The 27,916-nt window shown below is 43.7% G+C and overlaps 1 protein-coding gene across 3 annotated transcripts in view; it reads right to left on the reverse strand.

Moving 5' to 3' along the window:
* Window positions 1-27,554, reverse strand: part of DISC1 (DISC1 scaffold protein) — a 388,287-nt gene extending 360,733 nt beyond the window's left edge. Inside the window, exon 1 of one of the 3 annotated variants that reach the window (XM_061161490.1) lies at window positions 27,516-27,554. Coding sequence is in view for 1 of the 3 variants with exons in the window: in XM_061161488.1 (XP_061017471.1) it covers window positions 27,176-27,233 (58 nt within the window). In the remaining 2 variants the exon portion in view is untranslated. Of the gene's footprint in view, window positions 1-27,175 lie in introns of all 3 variants that reach the window. The other 2 variants (XM_061161488.1, XM_061161489.1) reach the window with 2 other exon arrangements.
* Between the last annotated feature and the right edge of the window lie 362 nt (window positions 27,555-27,916).

Genomic DNA, 27,916 nt, shown 5'->3' on the forward strand with positions numbered 1-27,916 from the left:
TGCAGCCCAGGGCCCTGTCCTCAAGGCCCCGGTCTGGGCAGAGGGGGAGGTGGGAAGGAGGTGCAACCCTGGAGTTGGGGCCAGGGTCTGCAAGCTTCCTCACACCCACTGCTGGTGTGTCTGCCACTGGACTAACACCCTGCCTCCAGCCAGGGCCAAATAACTATGCTCTGACTATACAGATCTGTTGTTAGGATTGCAGAGGCGGTGTCCATAATTATGATTCTCACCACTGTGGTTTAGGTCACAGATGACTATACCTTTACCAAATGGCTGGAAAGTTATGGTTTTGAGATGTGTGAGCCAGGTGAACTAAAGTTTTAGGAAAATTAATCTGACTATAATGACACCATGATTAGGAAGAGGCTAACTGAAAACCTATTGTAAAGGCTATGGCAATGATGCCGACAGGCATGATGGAGATGGAAACAAAGGAAGAGATCCTGGGGAATGGGCCCAGCCCCTAAGCACCCAACAGATCCACAGAGACCACACAGAGAGTGCAGGAAAACTAGGCCCACTCCAGGTATGCCAAACAGAGGACATTTAATACAGGGAGTTAGTCACAAAGGTATGGGAAGAACTGGAGGAGAAAGAAGGAGAGATGAAAAGGAGAGCAGCTAGAGGTCAGACACTGATGCTCTGGGCTGCATCCCTAGCCTGTTCAGTCTGCTGCACTGTTGAAGAGGTTATGCCCATTGGTTTTAGAGTCTGGGGAAAGGGCTTACCCATCAGGACTACTAGTCCTTGCCTGCACCTGCCCCAGCATCAAGCTAGAATCAGGAAGTTTTCTCTTTCTCCTGACTCTGGTCTCCCTATCACTGCCTCCTGTTGGCAGAATTTAACAGGAAGGTCACTGGCAAGAGAGCCAGAAATGTGTCTGATTCCTGGCCCCAACAGAAAGCAGCAAAGCACAGAAGGCTGGGTGTGGGATCACGAGTCAGTAACCAGCGTCCGCCTTCTGCTCTCACTCATTCTTTCCAGCCTGTTAACTGGTGTGCATTCCAGAGGACAGGGGCAAGGCAGTGGCAAGGAGGGGGCCTTAGGAGGCAGATTATTGTCCTTGGCCTCAAGGAAAATTCTAGAAAAAATTTAGAACTGAGGAAATAGCAAAATTGCTCCTCTGCCTGTGGTAATCGTATCTTTGAAATTAAAGTGAAATGAGCCGACTGGAGCCAGGAAAAGCATGCTTCGCATGCCCTCTCTCCAGGAGGGTCTGTCCGCTACACTAATAACAGCATATTTCTTTTGTCAACAGGGCTGCAGCTAGCAGATATGGTGCCTGTATGCAAAATTTTTAAAAGTTACCCCCTCTGGGGTGATGAACTATAAAAACATGTTCCCTCTGGGCGGATAAACTAGAAAAAGGTGACCCCTCTGAGATGATGAACTAGAAGCAGGCATGCCTTCCTTAGCACCATAGCCCAGGCTGGGGTTCGGCCCCACTCTCCCCTGGGCTCCACCTGTACTCCTGGAGGGACCTGGCCAGCACAGCTAGAGGAACAGCTCACCTATTTTAATAAGCTACTACTTTCTAAGCCCTTTGCATGTGTCTCATAAAATCCCCACAACAGGTCTATGAAATAAGCATTATTATTGCTCAGTTTACAGCGGAAGAGAAATTATTAATAAATGACTTGTTCCCAGTCATATACCTAGTAAGAGACAGAACTGCTGGTAGAAATTTGAAATCTAACATTAGCCCCTCAATAATAACATAGATGGTCTATGACAGGGCAGAGGCTGGGCTCATAACCTTACTCTTAGGACCACAGTTGGTTCTCAGAACAGCATGAAGTGAGGGTGCTGGGAGGCCCTAGGGGAAGCCCCCACCTGCGTATCAGTGGGCCCAGCAGGTGTGCTCCATTCCGGCCACTGCAAACAGCATCCTTTCGTTTCTTTACTTTCTGTTCAAGTTACTGCCTCCCACAAAGGAGGCCAAAGCACAGCCAGCTCTGATGGGACAACGAGACTGCGGAGGAATAGCTCAAGCTGAGATGTCCTGTAGGTTTTTCTCCTGGTAAAACAAAAAGTCCCTTTGACTCTGGCTCCCGTGGGTTTCCAGGGAACAAGCTGGCATTATCTTTGCACTGAAGGGTCTTTGACTCCCACGCTCACTGCACACAACGCTGAAAGAACACCCAAAGGATTAGCCAATTGACTTGCCAAGTCCCCAGCCTCACAGAAAATAGTCACAATTCTCCCTCGGTGAAAATAGTCCACAAGGAGCAGCTCCAGAATTCACAGGGAGCCCGTGAGGTTTGGTGGCAGAGCAAGCAGCCAGGCCCCACTCTGTCCCCTCCTGCACTCAGGCTGGGTTCATTTCCATCACAGTCTTATTAAATAAGTGTGGGCTATGACGATTTCCTCCCTGCAGCCAAAACACCTGGGAAGCCAAGAGAGAGGCCAGACTCCGTGCTTAGAGAGAAAGGGCAGGTGCACTGCTAAGCTGAACCTCTTCTAAGGTTAGAATGCCCTCTTTGGGTGTGAAATGATACCAGCAAGAGCGGAGAATTTTCTGCAACAGGAAAGGCAAGCTATCCGAGGGGATACTGAGAAACCAAAAGCCAAACAGTGAATTACAGAGTGTACATTTCATATGGGTGAAAATTTTATAAGGACAAACACCAATTAAATTACACCTTGAACCTAGAGGGGTGGAATGGGGGAGTTGGGAAGGAGTTCAAGAGGAAGCGGATATATGTATGCACGCTCATTTGCTAAGTGGTGTCTGACTCTTGGCAACCCCGTGGAGTGTAGCCCAGCAGGCTCCTCCGTCCATGAGATTTTCCAGCCAAGAATACTGGAGTGGGTTGCCATTTCCTCCTCCTGGATGTATGTATACTTGGCTGATTCATGGTGTATGGCAGGAACCAGGACAACACTGTAAAGCAATTATCCTCCAATTAAAAATGAACCTAAATAGATATACGTACATACAGTTTTAGAATTTAAAAAATGACACCTTGAAAACGGGAAGATTGACTGGCTCTAGAACCAGAGTTCCAGAATTTCCTCCCCAGAGTCAACCCACGTGTGTTGTTACACCTTCACTCCCTAAGATCATTTGGTGTCAATCAGTCACATGAAGCCCCCCTACCACAAGCAGCCCATGAGCACTCACAGCCCAAGACAGCAATATAAGAACCAAAGGAATTGCCCACGTTGACTGTCGGTGGTGGTGGGCATTTAAGGAAGCACCATGACAGCTCCAACCCCTTTTCCTTCCAGCTTATCAATGACAGAAGCTGTCCCAGACTCCCTCCAAGACAAGCAGGGGCTCCAGAGCCCAGGAAGAGTTGAAGGTAGGGTATCCTTTGCCCTCAGGCTGCAAAATGTGACCCCAAAGGATGAATCCAAGAGGCAGCAGCATCCAGAGAAGAGTCAAAGCCAGTGCAAGACAGTCTCCACAACCCAGCCCTCCCAAAGGGCCAGGCAAAGGCAGAGAATCCAGGTGTCAGACCAAGGACCAAAACCTGGAGAGGCCTGGTGAGCACACCATCTTGGAAGCTGAGCTTGAGAGTCCCCGACCCCCCAGAGCAGACTGCCTGCCAGTGTTGCCTTGTAGAGGAGTCAGACTGCTTTCCTGTTCTGGAAACCTGCTGAAGCTCAACAGAACAATACCACCCTCCACGGGGTCCTGCTCCCATCTCCCCTGGGACATGCCTCTGTCCCTCTGCTCACCCCAGATGAAAGCTGGCTTGTGTGTCTCAACAAAGGCAGACTATCAAGGGCCCATCTCAGAAACAACAGAGATGATACAACTGCAACTAAGGCTAAGAATTGGAAATGAGAGGGAGGAAACGAGGGGGAGGGGAGAAGCAGCAGAACAAGAATAACAACTATGAAATACAGGCTCCTGATTAAGCATCTAAAATTCCAAACTCGGAAGTCCCTGTCGAGAACCACAGGCTTCCCTTCAAACAACCTGCAGGAGTCCATGCATCCTCACATGCACAGGTGTAAAGTGATGGACAGCTTATTTATCCCTCTGAGTTAAGGGCATAAGCATTGATTTTGCTGCAGAAATACTAATGAGATTCAGATAAGGGATCTGGGACCTGGATTAGGGTACAAGGGACAAGCTCTAAGGCAAAGTGAGATCACAGATAGGATTGCTGTTAGAGACAATGTCAGCAAGTTTACAATCAAGACAATGCTTTACACACAAATACTACAGTTTATGATGCACTCGTATAAATATTCTATTAGACCTTTACCACAATTCTACATTGAGGGCTGATAAATTTATCCCCAATTCCACAAGGAAGGACACTAGATCCAAAGATGTTAAAGGATTTGCCCAGGGTCCTTACCCCCAATCCATCCAGCCACAAAGTCAGCCATGCTTAACCATGGTTTACCCAGAACAAGGACAAGCAATTGATGACAATTTAAATGAAACTTGCCATGTACTTCCATGTATCTGCACTTCAATTAAAAGATCCATTGGTCAATGTTTCACAAATTCACAATACATCTTGATAAGTGATGAACATCCTGGGTGACAAGATGTGGGAGGAGGGGGAAAGGAGCAGTGTCAAAAGTCAGCCTGGGGTCCTCAGCCCCCACATGCTTCCTCAGCCCTCCAAAAAAGGTACTCCAACTAAAATCATGATGACGTGCTTCAACATGGGCAGCTGACATTTTTACCTCGTGAAATATGTGAATTCCAGAGCCTTTAGAAAATTTTGTCACTTGTATTGATCTTAAACATGCAGTCTAAGGACTTCCCTTAGACAGGAGGCAGTGATCAAAACCATCCCTAAGAAAAAGAAACGCAAAAAGGCAAAATGGTTGTCCAAAGAAGCCTTACAAATAGCTGAGAAAAAAAGAGAAGCTAAAGGCAAAGGAAAAAAGGAAAAACATATCCATCTGAATGCAGAGTTCCAAAGAATAGCAAGGAGAGACAAGAAAGCTTTCCCTAGTGATCAATGCAAAGAAATAGAGGAAAACAATAGAATGGGAAAGATGAGAGATCTTTTCAAGAAAATTAGGGATACCAAGGGAACATTTCATGCAAAGATGGGAACAATAAAGGATAGAAATGGCATGGACCTAACAAAAGCAGAAGATACCAAGAAGAGGTGACAAGAATACACAGAAAAACTATACAAGAAAAATCTTCATGACCCAGATAACCACAATGGTGTTAATCACTCAACTAGAGCCAGACATCCTGGAATGCAAAGTCAAGTGGGCCTTAGGAAGCATCACTATGAACAAAGCTAGTGGAGGTGATGGAATTCCAGCTGAGCTATTTCAAATTCTAAAAGATGATGCTGTGAAAGTGCTGCACTCAATATGCCAGCAAATTTGGAAAACTCAGCAGTGGCCACAGGACCGGAAAAGGTCAGTTTTCATTCCAATCCCAAAGAAAGGCAATGGCAAAGAATGTTTAAATTACTGCACAACTGCACTCATCTCATACAATAGCAAAGTAATGTTCAAAACTCTCCAAGCTAGGCTTCAACAGTACATGAATAGAGAACTTCCAGATGTTCAAGCTGGATTTAGAAAAGGCAGAGGAACCAGAGATCAAATTTGATCAAATGATCAAACCAAAGATCATCAAAAAAGCAAGAGAAATCCAGAAAAACATCTACTTCTGCTTTATTGACTACACCAAACCCTTTGACTATGTGGATCACACAAACTGTGGAAAATTCTTGAAGAGATCAGAATACCAGACCACCTGGACTGCCTCCTGAGAAATCTGCATGCAGGTTAAGAAGCAACAGTTAGAACCAGACATGGAACAATGGACTGGTTCCAAATTGGGAAAGGAGTACAAGGTTATATATTGTTACCCTGCTTATTTAACTTCTCTGCAGAATACATCATGTGAAATGCCAGACTGAATGAAGCACAAGCTGGAATCAAGATTGCTGGTGTAAATATCAATAACCTCAGATATGCAGATGACACCACCCTTATGGTAGAAAGTGAAGAAGAACTAAAGAGCCTCTTCATGAAAGTGAAAGAGGAGAGTGAAAAAGTTGGCTTAAAACTTAACATTCAAAAAACTAAGATCATGGCATCCAGTCCCATCTCTTCACGGCAAATAGATGGGAAAACAATGGAAACAGTGACAGAATTTATTTTCTTGGGCTCCAAAATCACTGCAGATGGTGACTACAGTCATGAAATTAAAAGACACTTGCTTCTTAGAAGAAAAGCTATGATCAACCTGCAGCATACTAAAAAGCAAAGCCATTACTTTACCAACAAAAGTCCATTTAGTCAAAGCTATGGTTTTTCCAGTAGTCATGTATGGAGGTTAGAGTTGGACTATAAAGAAAGCTGAGCACCAAAGAATTGATGCTTTTGAACCGTGGTGTTGGAGAAGACTCTTGAGAGTCCCTTGGATTTCAAGGAGATCCAACCAGTCCATCCTAAAGGAAATCAGTCCTGAATATTCACTGGAAGGGCTGATGCTGAAGCTGAAACTCCAATCCTTTGGCCACCTGATGTGAAGAACTGACTCACTGGAAAAGACCCTGCTGCTGGGCAAGATTGAAGGCAGGAGAGAGAAGGGGACAACAGAGGATGAGATGGTTGGGTGGCATCACCAACTCAGTGGACATGAGTTTGAGCAAGTTCTGGGAGTTAGTGATGGACAGGGAAGTCTGGCATGCTACAGTCCATAGGGTTGCAAAGAGTTGGACACGATTGAGCAACTGAACTGAAGGCCTTCTGTGGGGGTCCAGTGGTCAAGACTCTGTGTTTCCAAGGCACAGGGCATGGGTTCAATTCCTGGTCAGGGAGCTAAGATCCTACATGTTGCATACTCTGGCCAAAAAAACAAAAAAAAAAAAAAAATGAACATGTTGTCTATATAGTGTGTTTGCATGTAGAAGCAACTTTTTAAGACACATGCTGCATCCTGCCTTTTCTAACCCAGATGCTACCTAAGCCTCCCCAGGCGACATTTCTGGACCCACCACTGGTTGGAAAGCAACTCTCCTGCATGCCACGGTGGCCAAATTATGCATGTTAGCTCAAACCAATGCAATTCAGTAAGTCTTTACTCCTACTACAGATCTAACACAAATGATAAGAAGATAAGTAAGACAAAGATATGCAGCCCAGACTAATGTTTCTCTCCTTCCACTAAATTTCTGCTTGACTCACCCCTTTCTGGCTCTGTAATGGTGAATAATTAATCATTTTATTGGGAAAGGCAGTCTCCTAATTTGGATATGATATTGTTTTTTTCCCAGGTGGCTCAGCAGTAAAGAACCCACCTGCCAATGCAGGAGATGATGGTTCGATCCCTGGGTTGGGAAGATGCCCTGGAGAAGGAAATGACAACCCACTCCAGCATTCCTGCCTGGGAAATCCCATGGACAGGAGGACTACAGAAGCCTGGTGGGCTACAACCTATCAGGTGACAAAGAGCCAGACACAAGTGAGCGACTTAACAACAACAACAATTGTTTGTTGTTGTTTTTTTTTTTTTCTTTAAGGATCTTATGCTCCTTAAAAAGCAGAATACAATTTAAAAAACAGAGTCCAGGGCCAGTCCTAAGATGGCGGAGGAATAGGACGGGGAGACCACTTTCTCCCCCACAAATTCATCCAAAGATCATTTGAATGCTGAGCAAATTTCACAAAACAACTTCTGAACGCTGGCAGAGGACACCAGACACCCAGAAAGGGAGCCCATTGACTCTGACTTTGAAAGGAGTTAGAAGAAAATATAAGAGATAAAAAGAGAGACAAAAGAGTTAGGGATGGAGACCCATCCCGGGGAGGGAGTCGTGAAAGAGGAGAAGTTTCCAAACACCAGTAAACCCTCTCACTGGTGGGTCTGTGGGGAGTTTTGGAATCTCAGAGGGCAACATAACCGGGAGGAAAAAATAAATAAATAAAACCCACAGATTACACGCCTAACCGCAACTCCCAGCAGAGAAGTAGCCCAGACACTCGCGTCCGCCACTAGCAAGCAGGGGCTAAACAGGGTGGTGCGGGGTGCATTGCTTAGGGTAAGGACCAGGCCTGAATGCCCTGAGGACAATCTGAGGGAGCTAATGTGAGACAGCAACCCAAACTGTGGGATAGCCACAGAGAGACAGAGAGAGAACTTTCCCATGAAAAGATCTAACCTAAGGCACTGCCAGGCCCACTCACAGAACAAAGAACTGAGCGAATACCAGAGGAGAGCTAGCAGGCTGCAGACCAACCCATCCCCCGCCAGAGGCAGAGAGGCAGGTGGGTGACAGCCAGAGCCAGAAGGCAAGGGGCAATCTCAGTCCCAGAGACGGCATCCTCTACCAAACTGTGAGCAGGCTCCCAGTTGCTAACCAAGTCTTCCTGGGATCCTGGACGGTTGACATCCAGCAGGAGGGTCACAGCCAGAGATCAGCTCCCCAGAGAAGACACACGGCACACCTGAGGCGGCATTCCCGAGCGGCTGGGACAGGGAGGCAATAAGACGCACTCCCCACTCGGGGAGAGTGCACTCACCAAGCACCTGGTCGCCTCTGCTGCTCAGACCTGGGAAGGGCACAAAACGCAGGCCCAACTGAGTCTGCGCCTTTTGGAGTACCCGAGAACCTGAACCGAGTGGCTTAGGCCTGGGAAGTGCATGGAACCCAGGGCCCACCTTAGACAGTACACCTGCAGAGCAACCTGGAGCCTGAGCAGTGTAGATGGGGAAAGCACACACGCCATAAGCAGCGACAAACCCAGTGTGACTGAGACACTGCGAGCGCTCCCCACACACGCCAGTGAGATTTGTTTGCAGAGTTCCTCCCTCCCCACAGCACGACTGAACAAGTGAGCCTAAGAAAGTGACCACCTTCGCCCCTTGTGTCAGGGCAGAAACTAGACACTGAAGAGACCAGCAAACAGAAGAAGCCAAAATAAACAGAGGGAACCACTTTGGAAGTGACAGGTGCAACAAATTAAAACCCTGCAGTTAGCACCGACTACACTGGAAGGGGCCTATAGACCTTGAGAAGAAGTGTAAGCTGGAACAAGGAACTATCTGAAACTGAACTGACCCCACATGGCCCGCAATAGCTCCAGAGAAATTCCTAGATATATTTTAGAATTATCATTTTTAAATTTTTTAAGTCCTTTATTGCTCCTTTAATTTTCATTTTTATAACCTACTATTACCTTGCCTTAAAAAGGACCCTATTTTTAAAGCAAATTTCATATATATTTTTTATAATTTTTGTCATTTTGTTTTGGTTTGTTTTTAATATTGTATTTTTGAGAGTCTAACCTCTACTCTAGATTTTTAATTTTTGCTTTTTGGTATTTGTTATCAATTTTGTACCTTTAACAATCCAATGTTCAGTACCCATTTTTACTTAGAAGTGTGATTACTGGCTTGATTGCTCTCTCCCCCTTTTCACTCTTCTTTCTCTCCCCTGGGTCACCTCTGTCTCCTCCCTCCCCCTTCTCTTCTCTACCCAACTCTGAATCTCTTTGGGTGTTCTGGGCTGTGGAGAACACTTACGGAACTGATTACTGGCTAGATCTGTCTCTTTCCTTTTGACTTCCCCTCTTCTTCTCCTGGTGACGTCTATCTCCTTCCTCCCTATTCTCTTCTCCATGTAACTCTGTGGATCTCTCTGGGTGTCCCTCACTGTGGAGAATCTTTTCACCATTAATCTAGATGTTTTATCATCAATGTGGTATGGATGGAGAAGTGTGAGGGTACTGTAAGAATAAGACTGAAAACCACAGACAGAAGGCTTAAATCCAAAACTTGAGAATACCAGAAAACTTCTGACTCCAGGGAACATTAATTGACAAGAGCTCATCCAAAAGCGTCCATACTTACAATAACACCAAGCTCCACCCAAGGGCCAACAAGTTCCAGAGCAAGACATACCACACTAATTCTCTAGCAATGCAGGAACATAACCCTGAGCATTAATATACAGGCTGCCCAAAGTGACACCAAACCCATAAACACCTCAAAACTCACTACTGGACACTTCATTGCACTCCAGAGAAAAGAGATCCAGGTCCACCCACCAGAACACCAACGCAAGCTTCCCTAACCAGGAAACCTTGACAAGCCACTCGTCCAACCCCACCCACAGTGAGGAACCTCCACAATAAAGAAGAACCACAAACTTCCAGCATACAGAAGGGTCACCCCAAACACAGCAATCTAAACAAAATGAAAAGGCAGAAAATATTCAGCAGGTAAAGGAACATGATAAATGCCCTCCAAACCAAACAAAAGAGGAGGAGATAGGGAGTCTACCTGAAAAAAAATTCAGAATAATGATAGTAAAACTGATCCAAAATCTTGAAAACAAAATGGAGTTACAGATAAATAGTTTGGAGACAAGGATTGAGAAGATGCAAGAAATGTTTAACAAGGGCCTAGAAGAAATAAAAAAGAGTCAATCAATAATATATAATGCAATAACTGAGATCAAAAGCATTCTGGAGGGAACCAACAGTAGAATAACTGAGGCAGAAGATAGGATAAGTGAGATGGAAGATAGAATGGTGGAAATAAATGAAGTAGAGAGAAAAAAATTTTAAAATATTAAAAGAAATGAGGACAACCTCAGAGACCTCTGGGACAATGTCAAATGCCCCAACATTCGAATCATAGGAGTCCCAGAAGAAGAAGACAAAAAGAAAGGCCATGAGAAAATACTTGAGGAGATAATAGTTGAAAACGTCCCTAAAATGGGGAAGGAAATAGCCACCCAAGTCCAAGAAACCCAGAGAGTCCCAAACAGTCCCAAACAGTCCCAAGGCAAAACAGCCCAAGACACATATTAATCAAATTAACAAAGATCAGATACAAAGAACAAATATTAAAAGCAGCAATGGAAAAACAACAAATAACACACAAGGTGATTCCCATAAGGAAAACAGCTGATCTAGCCATAGAAACTCTTCAGGCCAGAAGGGAATGGCAGGACATACTTAAAGTGATGAAAGAAAATAACCTACAGCCCAGATTACTGTACCCAGCAAGGATCTCATTTAGATATGAAGGAGAAATCAAAAGCTTTACAGACAAGCAAAAGCTGAGAGAATTCAGCACCACCAAACCAGCTCTCCAACAAATGCTAAAGGATCTTCTCTAGACAGGAAACACAGAAAGGTTCATATACTCGAACCCAAAACAACAAAGTAAATGGCAACAGGATCATACTTATCAACAATTACCTTAAATGTAAATGGGTTGAATGCCCCAACCAAAAGACAAAGACTGGCTGAATGGGTACAAAAACAAGACCCCTACACATGCTGTCTACAAGAGACCCACCTCAAAACAAGGGACACATACAGACTGGAAGTGAAGGACTGGAAAAAGATATTTCATGCAAATGGAGACTAAAAGAAAGCAGGAGTCACAATACTCATATCAGATAAAATAGACTTTGAAATAAAGGCTGTGAAAAGAGACAAAGAAGGACACTACATAATGATCAAAGGATCAATCCAAGAAGAAGATACAACAATTATAAATATATATGCACCAAAACATAGGGGCACCACAATATGTAAGACAAATGTTAACAAGTATGAAAGGGAAAATTAACAATAACACAATAATAGTGAGAGACTTTAATACCCCATTCACACCTATGGACAGATGAACTAAACATAAAATTAACAAGGAAACACAAACTTTAAATGATACAATGGACCACTTAAACCTAATTGATATCTATAGGACATTTCACCCCAAAACAATGAATTTCACCTTTTTCTCAAGTGCACACGGAACATTCTCCAGAATAGATCACATCCTGGACCATAAATCTAGCCTTGGTAAATTCAAGAAAATTGAAATAATTCCAAGCATCTTTTCTGATCACAGTGCAGTAAGATTAGATGTCAACTACAGAAGGAAAAAAAAAAACTATTAAAAGTACAAACAAATGGAGGTTAAACAACACGTTTCTGAATAACCAACAAATCAAAGAAGAAATCAAAAAAGAAATCAAAATATGCACAGAAATGAATGAAAATGAAAACACAACAACCCAAAACCTATGGGACTCAGTAAAAGCAGTGCTAATGGGAAGGTTCATAGCAATACAAGCTTACCTCAAGAAACAAGAGAAAAATTAAATAAATAACCTAACTCTATACCAAAAGCAACTAGAAAAGGAAGAAATGAAGACCCCCCAGGGTTAGTAGAAGGAAAGAAATCTTAAAAATTAAAGCAGAAATAAATGCAGAAGAAACAAAAGAGACCATAGCAAAAATCAACAAAGCCAAAAGCTTGTTCTTTGAGAAGATAAATAAAAATGACAAACCCCTAGCCAGACTTATCAAGAAACAAAGAGAGAAAAATCGAATCAACAGAATTAGAAGTCAACATGGAGAGATCACAACAGACAACACAGAAATACAAAGGATCATAAGAGACTACTATCAGCAAGTATATGTCAATAAAATGGACAACTTGGAAAAAATGGACAAATTCTTAGAAAAGTATAACTTTGCAAAACTGAACCATGAAGAAATAGAAAATCTTAACAGACCCATCACAAGCACAGAAATCGAAACTGTAACCAGAAATCTTCCAGCAAACAAAAGCCCAGAACCAGACGGCTTCACAGCTGAATTCTACCAAAAATTTAGAGAATAGCTAACACCTATCCTACTCAAACTCTTCCAGAAAATGCAGAGGAAGGTAAACTTACAAACTCATTCTATGAGCCCACCATCATAGAATACCAAAACCAGACAAAGATGCCACAAAAAAAGAAAACTGCAGGCCAATATCACTGATGAACATAGATGCAAAACTCCTTAACAAAATTCTAGCAAACAGAATCCAACAACATATTAAAAAGATCATACATCATGACCAATACATGACATCATACATCATGGGCTTTATCCCAGGGATGCAAGGATTCTTTAATATCCACAAATCAATCGATGTGATACACCACATTAACAAATTGAAGATTAAAACCGTATGATTATCTCAATAGATGCAGAGAAAGCCTTTCACAAAATTCAACATCCATTTATGATAATGGATAATGCCTCCAGAAAGCAGGCATAGAAGGAACATACCTCAACATAATAAAAGCCATATGTGATAAACCCATAGTACACATCCTTAATGGTGAAAAATTGAAAGCATTTCCCCTAAAGTCAGGAACAAGACAAGAGTGCCCACTCTCACTGCTACTATTCAACATGGTTTTGGAAGTTTTAGCCACAGCAATCAGGGAAGAAAAAGAAATAAAAAGAATCCAGATTAGAAAAGAAGAAGTAAAACTCTCACTGTTTGCAGATGACATGATCCTCTACATAGAAAACCCTAGAGACTCCACCAGAAAATTACTAGAGCTAATCAATGAATTAGTTGATCCTGATAAAGTTGCAGGATATAAAATTAACACAGAGAAATCCCTTGCATTCCTATACACTAACAATGAGAAAACAGAAAGAGAAATTAAGGAAACAATTGCATTCACCATTGCAACAAAAAGCATAAAATACTTAGGAATATATCTACCTAAAGAAACAAAAGGCCTATATATAGAAAACTATAAAACACTGATGAAAGAAATCAAAGATGACACAAATAGATGGAGAAATATACCATGTTCATGAATAGGAAGAATATAGTGAAAATGAGTATACTACCCAAAGCAATCTACAGATTCAATGCAATCCCTATCAAGCTACCAACGGTATTTTTCACAGAACTAGAACAAATAATTTCACAATTTGTATGGAAATACAAAAAACCTTGAATAGCCAAAGCAATCTTGAGAAAGAAGAATGGAACTGGAGCAATCAACCTGCCTGACTTCAGACTATACTGCAAAGCCACAGTCATCAAGACAGTATGGTACTGGCACAAAGACAGAAATATAGATCAGTGGAACAGAATAGAAAGCCCAGAGATAAATCCACGAACCTATGGACACCTTATCTTTGACAAAGGAGGCAAGGATATACAATGGAAAAAAGACAACCTCTTTAACAAGTGGTGCTGGGAAAACTGGTCAACCACTTGTAAAAGAATGAAACTAGAACACTTTCTAACACCATACACAGAAATAAAGTGGATTGAAGATCTAAACCTAAAACCAGAACTATAAAACTCCTAAAGGAAAACATAGGCAAAACACTCTCTGACATAAATCATAGCAGGATCCTCTATGATCCATCTCCCAGAGTAATGGAAATAAAAGCAAAAATAAACAAATGGGACCTAATTAAACTTAAAAGCTTTGGCACAACAAAGGAAACTATAAGCAAGGTGAAAAGACAGCCTTCAGAATGAGAAAAAATAATAGCAAACAAAGCAATGGACAAAGAATTAATCTCAAAAATATACAAGCAACTCCTGCAGCTCAATTCCAGAAAAATAAATGACCCAATCAAAAAATGGGCCAAAGAACTAAACAGACATTTCTCCAAAGAAGACATACAGATGGCTAACAAACACATAAAAAGATGCTCAAAATCACTCATTACCAGGGAAATGCAAATCAAAATCACAATGAGGTACCATCTCACACCAGTCAGAATGGCTGCTATCAAAAAGTCTACAAACAATAAATGCTGGAGAGGGTATGGAGAAAAGGGAACTCTCTTAAATTGTTGGTGAGAATGCAAACTAGTACAGCCACTATGGAGAACAGTGTGGAGATTCCTTAAAAAACTGGAAATAGACCAGCTGCCATATGACCCAGCAATCCCACTGCTGGGCATACATACCAAGGAAACCAGAATTGAAAGAGACACGTGTACCCCGATGTTCATCGCAGCACTGTTTACAATAGCCAGGACATGGAAGCAACCTAGATGTCCATCGGCAGATGAATGGATAAGAAAGCCATGGTACATATACACAATGGAATATTACTCGGCCATTAAAAATAATGCATTTGAATCAGTTCCAATGAAATGGATGAAACTGGAGCCTATTATACAGAGTGAAGTAAGTCAGAAAGAAAAACACCAATACAGTATACTAACACATATATATGGAATTTAGAAAGATGGTAACAATGACCCCATATGTGAGACAGCAAAAAAGACACAGATGCAAAGAACAGTCTTTTGGACTGTTTTGGTGGGAGAAGGTGAGGATGGGATGATTTGAGAGAATAGCATTAAAACATGTGTATTATCATATGCGAAACAGATCGCCAGTCCAGGTTCAATGCATGAGACAGGGTGCTCAGGGCTGGTCCACTGGGATGACCCTGAGGGATGGGATGGGGAGGGAGGTGGGAGGGCGGTTGAGGATGGGGAGCACATGTACACCCATGGCAGATTCATGTCAATGTATGGCAAAAACCACTACAATACTGTAAAGTAACTAGCCTCCAATTAAAATAAATAAATTAATTTTAATAAATAAATAAAAATTTTAAAAATAAATAAATAAAAGCAGGGTCCATATTAAATGTATCCCATGATCAGCTTCAGCTGGAGGTCAGTAACCCCCTTGGGATATTTCATATAATTTTCACTGAGCCCTATTCCACCTCAGCAAAATGGGAAAAACAAGAGTGATATCATTAACTCTCCTTATATATCACCTTATGCTTTTCAGAAAAGTTTCAAAAAACATTTTGATAGAATAAATATTAGAATGAATGTACTTAAATAATCCCAAATCATAAAGTCAAGAAAATAAAACAGTTGGATTAAAATGACAGAATCTGTGCATTTTTCTGTTCAAATGACTGTATGAGTCAAGTCGAGGAAGACACACAAAAGCTGCACTGTTGGGAAATAGTTCAGAACTCATCATGCAGTCCCCAAGGCCAATAAGGCAGCTGGGCAGGAGGATGAGATCATCAGTGTGGGGTCAGCTTGAGACACTCCCCTTCCTGTCACCCCAGACAGCCGAGGGCCTCCCCTACCCTGGGAAAGGTATGCAACAGGCATCACAGAGCCTCCTGAGAAGAGCATATCTGTGAAACTGAGCAAATGTAACACCATGGCCAGGAAATTAACACAGAGTTTCTACAAATGGAGGACTAATATCTCTCTTCCTAGATAAAGAGCAGCCCATGTTATATACACATGTGGAATTCAGTACCTAAGTAAACTGTCTCCAAAATTACAGTAGGGAAGGAAATGAGTGGGTCTAATGGAGAAAATTTAGCATCAACATATATACACTATCATGTGCAAAATGGATAGATGGTGACATGTTGCTATATAAACACGGGGTATCCAGTCTGGTGCTCGGTGATGACCTAGAGGGGTGGGATGTGGGGGAAAGGAGGGGGCTCAACAGGAAGGGAATATAAATGTATAATTATGGCTGACTCAGATCGTTGTATGGACGAAACCAACACAACACTGTAAAAAAAATTTTTAAATAATAAAAAACACTATAATATTCAAAACAATTATTATACATAGCAATAAACACTGCAGTTGATAAATTCTAAATTAACAAATTCCTTCTTTCTTTTTCCACTCACCTACCCAGCTATCCATCCATCCATCCTATAAAATATTCACTGGGCACCTACTAGCTGCTGGTCACTTCTTGATAATTTTGGTGTGCCCCAATGGCCAATCATTCTGATGAAACAGCATCCAGAAACGTCAAAAAATTAATTCTCCTTTCTCCACTGCACTGTAACTTGTCAAGGGTATGAACAACAATCTACACAATTTTCTTTTTAATCTAAAGGCCATCATGGTATTCAGCAAAGTGATTTGTGCATTACAATAAACTTCTGAACTGAAATGAACTTCTGGAATTCTGGTTTCAAAAGATGTAAAAACTAACAGACTTGGTTAATCCACCCACTGGATTGCTCAATCTAAAATACAATAAAGCATTTAATTCAACTCAGAGTGTAGTAAACTATGATGTACTACATACGTGAGAGACAAGGAGATTACCGGAGAGCTTCCTTGAGCTGAAGGGGTTTACACTGGAGGCAGAAAGCAAGTTAAGAAACAAAAATACCTGCAACAGAACACAAGTGGCAAAGAGTAGATGATTCCAGAAGACCAGGAAAGGCTGGGAAGTATTGAAATAGCGCAAGACACTATGGTACTTACCCTCCTCTCCCCTGCCCCCACCCTGTCCTCAGCCTGCCTTTTGTCTGTGGAAAAACTTTAGCCAAAGAATAAGTTTGACCAAAGAAGTGAGAAAATGCAGAAGGAAAATGGTCCAACAACACTAAATAATAAGTTTAGTCATTAAGCATGGGCTTCTCTGGTGGCTCAGACGGTAAAGCATCTGCCTACAAAGTGGGAGATGACCTATAATTCCTCCTCAGGGGATATAGCTAATATTCTGAACCATGTACTATAAGCGGTCTTATAGATACTGAAACCCCCACCAGGAAGAAGAAGTTAACCATGTGATGACCAGGCTATAACCATAACATAAGTCGAGAATTGGTCTCAAGGAAATGGGAACAAACTGACCCTAAAACTGAAGATTAACTATACTTAAAACAATCAAGATGATGCTGGTCACACCACCGATGACCAATTTCAAGAGCTGACTCTGCTGTTTCTGCATGTAGCCCCCCACCTCTGTCTGTAAAAGTCTTGCCCCCTGATTGTCAGTGGGGAGGAGGGGGATTGATTTGGACAGGAGTCTGCCCTCCCCATCTTCCCTACCAGTTGCTGGCATCCAAAATAAAGCAAACTTTCCGTTCCACCAATCTTGCCTCTTTATTGGTTTTTGAGCAGTGAGCTGCCAGACCCCATTTTCAGATACAGTAAAATGAGGTGTGGAGACTTGGGACAAAGAGGGCAGATGCCATCATGTTCTTGGTGGGCAGAATCAAGCGAGCAAGAGCATCCAGTTTAGGGATTTGGTGGACTGTTTATGGAAGGCCTGGAAAGGAATGCTAAGAATTTGCCTGCAGGACAGTAATGAGTATTTGCACAAGGAAGAGTGACCCAATCAGATCTCTGCTTTGGAAAGATTATCCTGGCAGTAGCATCCAGGCATGACTGGCAGGAGGTACAGAGCAGAGAAATACTGACACAACCAAGTGTCAGGACTGTGAAGACACAGGAAGGTCTTTGGAAGACACAGATGCCATTGGAAGAATCATCCTAAGAATGACTGTGAAGCTCTGAGGGTTGCCTTAAATCACCTGGAAAGAATACCAGCCTTCGTTAGATCTTCCCTTTAGACTGGATGGTCCTTGCGGACAATCTGATACATCTTTAAACACACTGCTACATACACCACAGTGCCATGCAGACAGTATGTGCCCAATAAATGTTCCTGAACAGATGAATAAATACAATGGAATGAATAAATGGATAAGTTAGTGTCTTTAGAAGAGAATTCTATAACCAGAGAAAGGAAAACAAAAGAACTGATCAGAGTCAAGGTAATTTGAGGCCCCAAATCTATTATTTGAATTGAATGCAGAATATCTATGCCCAAGGTCAGCTGTCTCACATTTCACTATGCCTGGCCCATGGCTATAATGAAAAACACCAGGGAAATATTAATAATTGTACAGAGTCGATAAGAGAGTAAACGTTAAAAGTTCTCATCACAAGAAAAAGACTTTGTAACAATGTAAGCTAACAAATGTAACTAGACTTACTGTGATGATCATTTCACAATGTACACAAATAGCAAATCACCACATTGTACACCTAGTCTAATCTTGTTCGTGTCAAATATATCTCAATTTTTAAAAAAAAGAATTGTACTGAGATGTGCAAAATTTTCTCATTTGAAGATTTGTAATCACAAGGCAGCATTCACAAATCTATGTTTCCAGTGTATTAGAAACACAACCCCCATTGATCTATTTTTGACCACTGTGAAACAGTCCTCCTTTGGCTATCAGTATTTTACTGAGATAAGACGTGCTTTCATTTATAAATGCAAAACACCTTCACCTGTGTCAAAAATAAAGCCTAATAATTATGCCAAATCACCTTATCAATCTACTTGCAAATTAAGAAACCACAGGTATGAAAAAGAAAATTTAGGTTGGTGTGCACATCTCAAAACCAAATTTAAAGCCAGATTCTACATTCAAGACACAGTTCACTCATTAAATTTAGGGATTTTCCCCTCAACCTGTGAAGCCGTTTAGTCTCCACGCAGGGTCACCTGTCAAATGTATGCTTCTATTCCTGGCCGCTGTGTTTGCCTGAGAGCACATGATTATGTTAACGATTAGTATCAATCCTAGATACAGGTAACCCTGGGAAGGTCAAGTACCAACTGCATTCAGGCAGCTGACTTCAGGGAGCTGTCTGAGCCTCTTGAAATGGAACCCTGTGGGTGGGGGAGGAGGCAAAGTGTGAGACCCTACAGAGCAGGGACTAGGAAATTCACACAGTCCCCCAAGTCCCAGACAATCCCAGTCCTCCAGGACAAAAGTCGCTGAATCCGAGAGCTGGAAGGGTCCCCACACATCGTCCACTGCAGCCCCCACCTGCCCCACATGCAGACTCCCCCGTACAGTCACCCCAGAATCAGACAACACTAACTTAAGTTCTTCTGGGGCAAAAAGCTAACCACTTTTCAAGATGGCCTCTTCCACTGACGGACAACTTTTTAGCAAGTTTTTCTCTAGGTTAAGGTCAAGGAAATCAGTCCTGGGTGTTCATTCGAAGGATTGATGTTGAAGCTGAAACTCCAATACTTTGGCCACCTGATGCGAAGAGCTGACTCATTTGAAAAGATCCTGATGCTGGGAAAGATTGAGGGCAGGAGGAGAAGGGGACGACAGAGGATGAGATGGTTGGATGGCATCACCGACTCAATGGACATGGGTTTGGGTGGATTCTGGGAGTTGGTGATGGACAGGGAGGCCTGACGTGCTGCAGTCCATGGGGTCGCAAAGAGTCAGACATGATTGAGCAACTGAAATGAAGTTCAAAATTGACACCCTATTCATGTGTGGCTCTATTTGTAACTCTGGGCCAAGAAGGCACTCTAAATGCCAAATAAATGACAAATGATTAGTGAACAGATGGGGCCTTACAGATCAATGACAATATTGGAAAAAGGAATCACTCACAAATTTAAGCTTTTAAGAGCCATGATGGCTCAAAAACATATAAATAAAGATTTGATTTGATTCACTTAACATTACTTAAGCAGAGGGGGATTATGTAGCACTATGGAATGAAGCATATGTAACAGAAACAGTTCTAAGTAAGGGGAGAAGACTCAGGTCCTAACACTCACTCTGCTGCTCTCACCCACATTCCACACCTGTCAACTAAGCCGGCCAGATCCTGAGATCTCCACCATCACTTAAGACTGTCAGGAGTCTGTGACTTATCCCCAAAGAGTGTGGTGTCAACCTCCAGGAATTTCCTGCCTTAACTGAATTTCTCTGAGAGTTCAAACCCATCTGCAAATAAAGGGTAAAAGTCCTACTAAGGGGACTTCACTCGTGGTCCAGTGGCTAAGACTCTGCATTGCCAATGCAAGAGATTCATGTTCAATCGCTGGTTAGAGAACTAAGATCCCATATACTGTGACCAAAGATCCCATGGGCCGTAACTAAGACCTGGCACAGCCAAATAAATGAATTAAAAAAAAAAAAGTGGCCCTACCATGGCAGGCAAATGCAGGAGTTGAACAGGTAGAATTATATCCACCTGTTTTCAGGATGAGCACAAGGCAACATGGTTGGGAAACTAACCTGAAGTTGATTGGGAATGAGAACCTAGGGCTATTTATTTCAATTACCTAATGTGAGACCAGGCCTTCTACACTCGTGTTTACCATTATAAGGACCAAATATATATTTCTCAGCCCTGCGCTTGATAAATACACTTGTCCATGCCTCACCAGCCAGAACTCAAGAGGTCTGACCACTTGATCATTTGAAGCTTCATCTAGCAATAAGTTCTGTGATTCTGTTATAAACGCCAATCGACCTGAGTGATCTCAAGAAGCTCCACGTCTCTATCATCCATTTCTGAGCCACGACGGGAGGCAGGTGGCCAAAAGGAAGGAGCACCAAGTAAAAGGAAGCAGACAGAAAATGGACGGTCATGCCAGCAACTGAGCATGCCACGTGGGCCCCCACTGCCTTCCAAAGCCAAGTAGAAATATCACATCACTCACTGGTCAGCCACAGTTCTCCTTTCCCACTTCCACTTGGTATGAAAAATGGGAAGCTGATGGTGAAGTCTGTGCTCAAAGAAGCAGCTGGTAAACTGATTTCAAAAGAGAAAATGGAAGAGAATGGTCAAAGTATCTGTGGCAGGTATTTTTAAAAGTGCATGACTGTTGCATGAAAGATATTTGCTAAGGAATTTTTACCACAGGCGTTCAAGTTGAGAACAGCAACAGAAGACCCCCAAGGGCTACAAAAGCTTATGTGTCTAGATGGTGCTGTCTGGAAAGTGCATGGCCAAGGGCAGCCCCAGCAGTGCCCAGATGGGACCCTCCCCAGCCCCAGGGTGACTGCCCAGGGCATCTCTGGAGGCAGTATTCTCTGCTGGCTTTGTATGAGAACCTGGCATATAAGCTGAATTACTATCATCATAGCAAAAGAAATTATTCTAATTCTGGTCTAATGATGCTAATCTAAAAATTCTATGCTCAGAAACTGTCCTGTGCCACGCTTCAGATCTTATTATTTAAACATCACCAGACTTCCCAGGTGGCGCTAGTGGTAAGACATAAGGCATGCAGGTTCGATCCCTGGTCGCAAACTATGATCACACGTACCACAGCCAAAACAAGACCTCAGGTGATGAGCAGGTTTGTAAATGACTGTGCTCCTTCAGGGCTTCCCAGGCGGCTCCAGTGGTAAAGAACCCACCTGCCAAGGCAGGAGACATAAGAGACGCAGGTTCAATCCTTGGGTCAGGAAGATCCCCTGGAGGAGGACATGGCAGCCCACTCTAGTATTCTTGCCTGGAGAATCCCCATGGACAGAGGAGCCTGACTGTAGTCCATAGGGTCGCAAAGAGTCAGAAACTACTAAAGCAACTTGGGATGCACAAAGACCATCACTGTCTTCATTCTGAAGATCTTTCATCAAACTTTGACCAAAATCACAATAAAATTCAGACATTAATGACATAATCTCTAATCCTCCTTCAGTCAAAATTTCAAGAATTTTTTTTAAAAAGGAAATGTTTTAATGAACATAATATATTTGGACTTCTTTTTTTTCTAAACTAATACCTTAATGTTTGCACAATGAGCAAGTATTATTTTTGTCATCTAACTAAGCAGTAATAGTTTGCATGCAGTGTTTTGGAAACAAATTAATGAACGTGGCACAGAAATGGATTATAAGAACAGAGACACCAAACTATTGGTCTGCATTGGTGGAATTACGGTGGTTTTCAATGTTCCTTTTCTCATTTGTAGTTTCCTAAGAGCACAAGTTACTTCTGGAAAAAGAAAAAAGAATAAGAGAAACAATTGAACAGGGAATTGGTTCTGCAGCACAGAAATCTAGCATTCACTCTCCCTCAGGTACACAGACTTTGCCTGAAAGCCCATTTCTGGGGCATCTCACATGAGCAGTGAGGTCCCTGCAGCAATGTCCTGGGTCCTAGCCTTGCCATAATCATAACCCCAAAAGCCTCAATCCCAGCTTACCCTTCTTGTGCCATCTTAAGGGTCCTGGCAAATACGTGTGTTAAAATAAAGCATTCATGCAAATTCCATTTAGTTTTGAGATTTCTGATGAGTTCTCTTTTTTTTTTCCTTTTTCTCAGAGCAATTATTTTTTAAAAGGAGATTTCTGATGATTTTTTGTGATATGTCTTTATATGAGATTTTAATACTTTTTTTCTCTGCAAATTTCTGTTGTTTATTTTGGAAAGAAGATAGCTTAAAATGGCAATTTTTTACATAGGGATGAAAACAAGATTATTTCAAAGTCTCTTCTTCCAGAGATAACAATTCACCCATGTTTTAGAGTCTATAAATACGTAGGGTATATAGTCACCAGTGATCTAACAGAGGTCTGCTCTGAACTTCAGCTTGTGTCCATAACTTTAGTTCAGCCAGTGGTTGAGAATACAATTTCGAGAGGCACCAAGCCACAGTTCTAACCCTGGTTCTACCTTTAATGGCTATGTGACTTGGAAAGAAGAGGGGTGAATCTGCATCTCAGATTTGAATGGGGAAAATGAAGATTATAAGTAGCTACCTTACAATGGTCTGGGGCAGATTTCATCACAGCAATTCCTAATAGACCGCCTGGCATACTGCAAGCACTAAAAACACTGCAGACTTTCTTATTCCCTCCTGGCAGCGCTGATATCTTCTATTTGCACAGTCAGTCATATGCTCCAAGGTACTCACACCATTTACTTCACTGGATCCTCAGGCAGCTCTATCCCAAAAGTTACTGTCCCCATTTTATCTTTTTTGTAAACAGATGAGGAAACTGAGGATCGAGGACACACAGCTTAGAAAGAAGCTCCAGGCCTCTTTTTCCTCTGTGCCAGATTCTCAACTGGACTTCCCAGTGGCTCAGATGGTAAAGAATCTGCCTGCAATGTGGGAGACCTGGGTTTGATCCCTGGCTGGGAAGATTCCCTCAAAAGATTTCATGTGCCACCTGTGAATTTAATAAGATTAAATTTCTTTTTAAATACTCTACTAAACACAGTCAGCAAAAACAGGACAGGGAGCTGACTGTGGCTCAGATCATGAACTCCTTATCACCAAATTCAGACTTAAATTGAAGAAAGTAAGGAAAACCACTAGACCATTCAGGTATGACCTAAATCAAATCCCTTACGATTATACAGTGGAAGGGACAAATAGATTCAAGGGATTAGATCTGATAGAGTGTGTGAAGAACTATGGATGGAGGTTCATGACATTGTAAAGGAGGCAGTGATCAAGACCATCCCCAAGAAAAAGAAATGCAAAAAGGCAAAATGGTTGTCTGAGGAGGCCTTACAAATAGCTGAGAAAAGAAGAGAAGCGAAAGGCAAAGGAGAAAGGGAAAGATATGCCCATTTGAATGCAGAGTTCCAAGAATAGCAAGGAGAGATAAGAAAGCCTTCCTCAGTGATCAGTGCAAAGAAACAGAGGAAAACAATAGAATGGGAAAGACTAGAGATCTCTTCAAGAAAATTAGAGATACCAAGGGAACATTTCATGCAAAGATGGGCTCAATAAGGAACAGAAATGGTATGGACCTAACAGAAGCGGAAGATATTAAGAAGAGGAGGCAAGAATACACAAAAGAACTGTATAAAGAAGAACTTCATGACCCAGATAACCACGATGGTGTGATCACTCACCTAAAGCCAGACATCCTGCAGTACAAAGTCAAGTGGGCCTCAGGAAGCATCACTATGAACAAAGCTAGTGAAGGTGATGGAATTCCAGCTGAGTTATTTCAAACCCTAAAAGACGATGCTATGAAAGTGCTGCACTCAATATGCCAGCAAATTTGGAAAACTCAGCAATGGCCACAGGACTGGAAAAAGTCAGTTTTCATTCCAATCCCAAAGAAAGGCGATGCCAAAGAATGTTCAAACTACTGCACAATTGTGCTCATCTCACAAGCCCAGCACAGTAATGCTCAAAATTCTCCAAGCCAGATTTCAACAGTATATGAACCGTGAACTTCCAGATGTTCAAGCTGGATTTAGGAAAGGCAGAGGAACCAGAGATCAAATTGCCAACATCCCGTTGGATCATCGAAAAAGCAAGAGAGTTCCAGAAAAACATCTATTTCTGCTTTACTGACTACACCAAAGCCTTTGACTGTCTGGGTCACAATAATCTGTGGAAAATTTTTCAAGAGATGGGAATATAAGACCACCTGAACTGCCTCCTGAGAAATCTGTATGCAGGTCAAGAAGCAACAGTTAGAACTGGACATGGAACAACAGACTAGTTCCAAATCGGGAAAGAAGTACGTTAAGGCTGTATATTGTCACCCTGCTTATTTAACTTATATGCAGAGTACATCATGAGAAACGTTGGGCTGGATGAAGCGCAAGCTGGAATCAAAATTGCTGGTATAAATATCAATAACCTCAGATATGCAGACGACACCACCCTTATGGCAGAAAGTGAAGAAGAACTAAAGAGCCTCTTCATGAAAGTGAAAGAGGAGAGTGAAAAAGTTGGCTTAAAGCTCAACATTCAGAAAACTAAGATCATGGCATCTGGTCCCATCTCTTCATGGCAAATAGATGGGGAAACAATGGGAACAGTGACAGACTTTATTTTCTTGTGCTCCAAAATCACTGTAGATAGTGACTGCAGCCATGTAACTAAAAGACACTTGCTCCTTGGAAGAAAAGCTATGACCAACCTAGACAGCATACTAAAAAGCAGAAATTACTTTGCCAACAAAGGTCCATCTAGTCAATTCTATGGTTTTTCCAGTAGTCATGTATAGATGTGAGAGTTGGACTATAAAGAAAGCTGAGAAAAAAAAAGAAAGCTGAGCGCTGAAGAATTGATGCTTTTGAACTGTGGTGTTGGAGAAGACTCTTGAGAGATCCAACCAGTCAATCCTAAAGGAAATCAGTCCTGAATATTCATTGGAAGGACTGATGCTGAAGCTGAAACTCCAATCCTTCGGCCACCTGATGTGAAGAACTGACTCACTGGAAAAGACCCTGATGCTGGGAAAGATTGAAGGCAGGGGGAGAAGGGGACTACAGAGGATGAGATGGTTGGATGGCATCACCAACTCAGTGGACATGAGTTTCAGCAAGCTCTGGGAGTTGGTGATGGACAGGGAAGCCTGGTGTGCTGCAGTTCATGGGGTTGCAAAAAGTTGGAGACAACTGAGCAACTGAACTGAACTGAGCTGATTCATACTTTACAAGAGATGTGGTTTTTCCAGATGGCACAGTGGTAAAGAATCTGTCTGCAGATGCTGGAACTGAGGGTTCGATCTCTGGGTGGGGAAGGTCCCCTGGAGAAGGAAATGGCAACCAACTCCAGTATTTTTGCCTGGAAAATCCTATGGACAGAGGAGCCTGGTGGGCTAGAGTCCATGGGGTTGCAAAGAGTCAGACACGACTGAACACACACACACACACATTCATACTATAATTAAATCAAACTGTTTTTTTTTTTAACACCACTCTAAATTAATTGGGTTTTGCTTAGTGAAAAGAGCATCTGGGGCTCTTATTTAGAGCTTACTATGTATCTCAGCACCAGGTTGGGTGTTCACATCCATGGCCACAGTTCAACCCACAGCGACTCTATGAGGTAGCACTGTCATTGTCCCCATTTCATAAATTTCACAACTAAGTGCAGGATTGAAATGCAAGCTAACTGTCTCAAACTCCAGCTCTTAAGACTCTGGTATTATCCAAATCGCATTTGCCTGCCCAACTGACCATACATTTTGCAAAGTGCTTTCACACACAGCAGATGTCTGGATGGGATGGGGAAGGGGGAGGTTACCAGTGTTCTTCTGTATCTGTGATGAAATCGAGACTCAGCGCTCTTAGAGGAGCTGTCAAAGTTACCCGGCCTTCTTCCGGTCCAGCAAGGACACATAACTCCCTCACTCCAAATCTCATTCTCGTCCCAAAGTCTCAAATTCCTTTGCACGTGTATTTTGAAAGCAAGATGGCAGGAGACATCCTGTCATTCCTGAAAAGCAACTGTGCACTTCACGGCCTCCTTGTCAACCCTGAGCGCTGACAGCGCTGACAGCTTGACCGGGGCTCCCCTTCTCCGGCTCCGAGCCAGCCGTGGGCACCACAGGCGCGGAGGAAGTGGGAGGTGAGACTGCTCGCAGAGCAGCCCCTTGGGACGGTGCCAGCACCGCGTCCCCACGCCACCCCAACCTCCTCGCTCCAGGTCCTCGAGGGGTGAAACCCGAGACTCTGCGGGGCGTCAGGACGCGGTCTCCGGACCTGGCGGCGGGGCGTCCCCTGTCCCGCGAGTGCGCAGGGGAGGGCGCGCGGAGACCCGAACCTCGGCTGGCTCAGTCCCCGGGCGCAGCGAAACCCGAGCCCGCTCAAACCGCCTTCCTCGGCCAACGGGGCGGGAACTGCGGCTCCCGGGATCTCAGCACAGTCTTCCGGGAGGACCCGGCCCGGCTCGGCGCGGGCTGGCAGCCCCAGGCCCGACAAAGACTTCAACTCGGCACGCCACGCGCCCTGCCTCAGTTTCCCTCACCCCGCAAGAGTGCAGAAACCCTAGATGTCAACCGAGGCGCACCCCGGACCCAAACGACTTCCAGAGGACAGAGCTCACCCTCGCCGCGAAACCCTCGCCCCGACCCGCCGGGCGGCCGTGACAGCACCCTACCTGCGCGGTGGCCCCTGCCGCCACCGGCCGGGGCGCCCTGGGGCCCCCCGCCCAGCATGCGCCCCGCCGGCTCCTCCCGCTCCGCCTCCGCCTTCTCCAGCTCCGCTGCGGCCAGAGGGCTCTGTGCACCGAGGCCCGCGTCCGGGGAAGCTAACGGCCGAGCCGGACGGGAAGTGGGGAGGGGGCTGGCGAGGAAGGGGAGGCTCCTTCCTCCTCCCGGGCTGGACCGGCTGTTTCCTCTCCAGCCTCGGCCCAGGCACGCGCGCGCGCGCACACACACACGCACAAGCTGACGGCTGGAGCGGGCGGGGCGCGCAAGCCCACAGCCTGGGTCACAGACCTCGCGAAGCTGCTTTTTCACTCTCCCTCAGTGTTGGACGAAAATGAGAGGGGAAGTGCGGTGGAGACGACGGGTGTTCGGGGAGGGAGAGAGGAGGAGGCCCTCCTTGGGGGACGGGAGGAGTGATCTACGAGGGTGCCTCCCAGACGCTAATTAGGGAAGTGACCACAAGGTTGATGGAAGATTTGGAGGGAGTGAGAGGGACTCGTTTCGCAAGGGGCAGGGGGCGGGGGGAGAATGAGGGGAGACTGCAGCTCACCCTGGGAAAGAGCGCGGGGCGAGTAGTTCTACATGAAATGAGGATCCAACTGTTTGAATCTTTTGGCAGCACTGGGCTGGCCCCAGATCCGCCTCCCCACGTTGGGCAGCCAGCCCAGGACACAACTGCGATCCGTGCTGAG

Source organism: Dama dama, chromosome 15, assembly GCF_033118175.1.
Source record: "Dama dama isolate Ldn47 chromosome 15, ASM3311817v1, whole genome shotgun sequence".
NCBI lineage: Eukaryota > Metazoa > Chordata > Mammalia > Artiodactyla > Cervidae > Dama > Dama dama.